Below are 3331 nucleotides of genomic sequence, written 5' to 3'. Positions count from 1 at the left end.
TCAGAGCAGCCTGGAGCTACTTCTGGAGGGTGAGTGGAGAGCTTGGCACCAGAAAGAAGTGTGTCACAAATGGCAATCTATTCCTTACATAGTGCACTATATAGGAATTGGTTGCCATTTGGGATGTAGCCATAGAGGAGGGGATGAGAGGGTCTGGAGGGTGGGGAAAATAGTCCATTCCTTGTTTGTGTTATCATCAGATGGGCTTCTCCTCTCCCAGAAGCAGACAGAGAATCCTTTGCCTTAACACCCTCAGGACTGTCTTGCAAGTGAGTGTGTGGATTTGATTGATATGGTTACTAGTTTCATAGTTGCATTGCATCATCATAGCTTTTGCAAATATGTTGACATTTGATCTCTTGTAAGAAAAAAGCAGGAAACTTCAGAACAAAACTTATCTCCCACTCATGTCCCCAGGTACATCAGTGGACATTTCAGGGTCAGTCACAGTCAACACCTGCATCATCCACTACCGTCACCAGGAGTTCTCCCATTGGCTAGACCTGTTTCCATGGGAACAGCTTGTTCATAGGAAAACGGCTCATAGAAAGAGGTATGAGCGTTTTCAACTGACAAACCAGACTGGAGAATGTCAAGCACACCAGTTGATTGCTTGAAACGGATGTAAAGACAATATCCAACAGCATACATTACTAACCTGGCCCTGTAACATGGTTTCTTTTTGATATTGATTAACACTCTAATCCTCTCCTGTCTGCATCCTCGTGTTTCTGTTGTGTCTGGTGGTATATTGTGGTGTGTAGTCCAGTGGACTATTTGCATACCCTCCCGTCCACCAGGAACTTCCCCCACCTGGACGCCCCAGTGATGATCAGCTCCTCAGTGTCCAATGTCAATGTGTCTGTCCAGCTGGGAGACACTCCTCCCTTCGCCCTGCGCTTCATCTCAGTCAGCACAGGTACAGCACAACACACACTCGCACAGGGCATGGTCAAATTATACTCCCGTTGCATATAAGGTCAAGAATATGTTGTTGTGGGAACACAAAGTTTAGTCTTGCCTGGAGAGGAATGGCAGGAATGCTAATGAACAGCAGTGGGTGTTTTTCTTCAGTTCATTCTGCTTTCAACATTGCAGTGGTTTCAGGAAGTCATGGTGCTGGAGCTGTTGAATCAACCCTTTCCAAACATACCCAGCCCTGATAGATTAAATAAGTAATCAGAAGTGTTTTTGTAAGGCACAGTCAGCTTTTTACCATTCTGTAACACATGAACTACTATTACTTTATTCCTCTATATATGGTAATCAAATGCAATATCCTTTTAAATCACAGAATCATCACACACCTACACATAGTGAGTAGAGTTAGAGTTGCAAAGTGTAGTAATGTGACTTGTGATCTTCAGTAGATCTGAATATGTCATGTATAATGTAGAGATGCAGCACGTTCTGGACATCAGCACAAACGCAGAGAGCCTCAATTTCCAGAATGTTCACCGCCATCTCTCTCTGTCCCTGGAACACTTCTGGTGGAGGGTGGGCCAGGACTCCCACATCCAGCAGGCCCCTCACCCCCCTGGCAAACACGTGTGGGGGGAAGCCCGCATCCTCGACTCCCTTACACTGCAGGTAAGGCAGGCATACAAGGTAGGCAATAACTATTTAGGGTTACTCACTCACTACTACTCACCAAGGTTTCAGCTGGGTTCCAATGATGTGATGAAGAACACCAAAATCAGGCTACTGGAATTCCTATTTTTCTGAAATTACCATCTATTCATAAATCGTTGAAGTTGACCTCTAAACCACGGGTCAAACTCATTCCACAGAGTGCAGAGTGTCTGCGGGTTTTCACTACTCCCTTATACTTGATTGATGACATAAGGTCACTAATAGTAAGGAACTCTCCTCACCTGGTTGTGTAGGTCTTCATCGAAATGAAAAACCTAAAACCCCCAGACACTAGGCTCTCCATGGAATGAGTTTGACACCCCCGCTCTAAAAACACCCTTCTTTTCCTGTATTGACCTGATGATCACAGCCCTGATTTAGTATTTGACCAATACTACACCAGCCATTGTTGTTATCTTTGTTGTCTCTGTCACCCCAGGGGAGCTTCAACAAGCCCCAGAGTGAGTCCAGTAGCCATTCTGAGAGTGTGAGTGTGGAGTCCAATGTGAGGGGCCTACAGCTGGAGGTGTCAGAGACCTGTGCCCTGTGCTTCTCCCGCCTACTGTCCCTCTGTAACCTGGACAGCTGCAGGAAGCTGGAGGCCTCAGAGCAGCCAGATGTGGTGCCTGTACCTGTCCTTGTTGATGGGACAACCTCCCCCAGTCATGGCGCCTTTTATTTTAAGATTGAGTGTAACCTGGAGGATGTCAACGTGTTCACACTCTCCAATGTAGCAGGTAAGTTAAATGGGAAGTGCTGTTTATATCCCCTATATAGTTCACTACTTTTGACCACAGCCCTATGGCCCCTGGTAAAAAATTAGTGCACTATATAGGGCAGGGGTACTCAACTCTTACCGTACGAGGTCCGGAGCCTGCAGGTTTTCTGCACCTGGTGTCCAAGTTCTAAATCATTCTCTGATTTAGAGGGGAACAATGGGAAAAAATGCAGTGGCACTGGCTTCCAGAGTTGAGTTTGAGGGATATAAGAAATAAGGTGCATTTTGGATGGACCTTTTAATATCCATCTCTGACTAGGCCTACATTGAGTATGGTAATTGGCTCTTGTGTTGTACTAGGAGCTGTGTCTTTGCGGGTGGACACAGTGAAGGCCCAAGACTCGGCGGAAAGCTCCACGGTGTCTGTCCAGGGTGTGTGCGTTGAGCCCCATTGAGCCCTGCTGTCCCTCAGCCCAAACCCCCAACCCTGTCCTCAGCCTCTCCAGCCATCCTGGCCGTCTCGCCTACCACGTCACCACTGGGAACGTGGAGGTAGCGTTAAGGTTTACTTCATCCTACCGTCAAGTCCATCCAGGCGTATCAGTCCTATTCCTTCTTCTGTGATGTACAGGTGTTATTCAGATAAGTTCGCATTGCCACGTTCTCTTCCTTTGTGCAGGTCCAAGTGTCAAGAGGAGCTGCAACTCTGCAAAGTGGACGCCATCAGACCACATGTTTTTTGTCCCATCACACGTAGACAGAGAGCCAGGGTTGCTGGGAGTGAGCGTGCTGTGTGACCTGACAAGAAAAATTCCACCAGAGAGTGGATCTTACTAAAGACTTCTCCAGCCCACAGCAGGGTCAAGGACCTGTCTGTGTGTTGTAGAACTGGCAGAACCCGCTTCACAGGCCCAGGTGACGGAGCACAACTACCCTTCTGCTGCACACAGACGCCCTGTCCCTCTCCACTCACTCCGGCTC

General features: G+C 47.5%; 1 protein-coding gene across 1 annotated transcript; it reads left to right on the top strand.

Moving 5' to 3' along the window:
* Positions 1–206: 206 nt before the first annotated feature.
* LOC112071373 (bridge-like lipid transfer protein family member 2) lies at positions 207–3331 on the top strand. Its single transcript, XM_070439367.1, has 7 exons — positions 207–273; positions 421–553; positions 765–919; positions 1397–1590; positions 2072–2369; positions 2711–2902; positions 3030–3331. Exons 3-6 carry the CDS (start codon positions 829–831, stop codon positions 2803–2805), a joined length of 678 nt encoding a protein of 225 aa, XP_070295468.1. The 5' UTR covers positions 207–273; positions 421–553; positions 765–828; the 3' UTR covers positions 2806–2902; positions 3030–3331.

The sequence above is a fragment of the Salvelinus sp. IW2-2015 genome, unplaced genomic scaffold, assembly GCF_002910315.2.
Source record: "Salvelinus sp. IW2-2015 unplaced genomic scaffold, ASM291031v2 Un_scaffold1597, whole genome shotgun sequence".
Lineage (NCBI taxonomy): Eukaryota > Metazoa > Chordata > Actinopteri > Salmoniformes > Salmonidae > Salvelinus > Salvelinus sp. IW2-2015.
The sequence above is the reverse complement of the archived record's forward strand: the minus strand, read 5'-3'. Positions and strand labels throughout refer to the sequence as shown.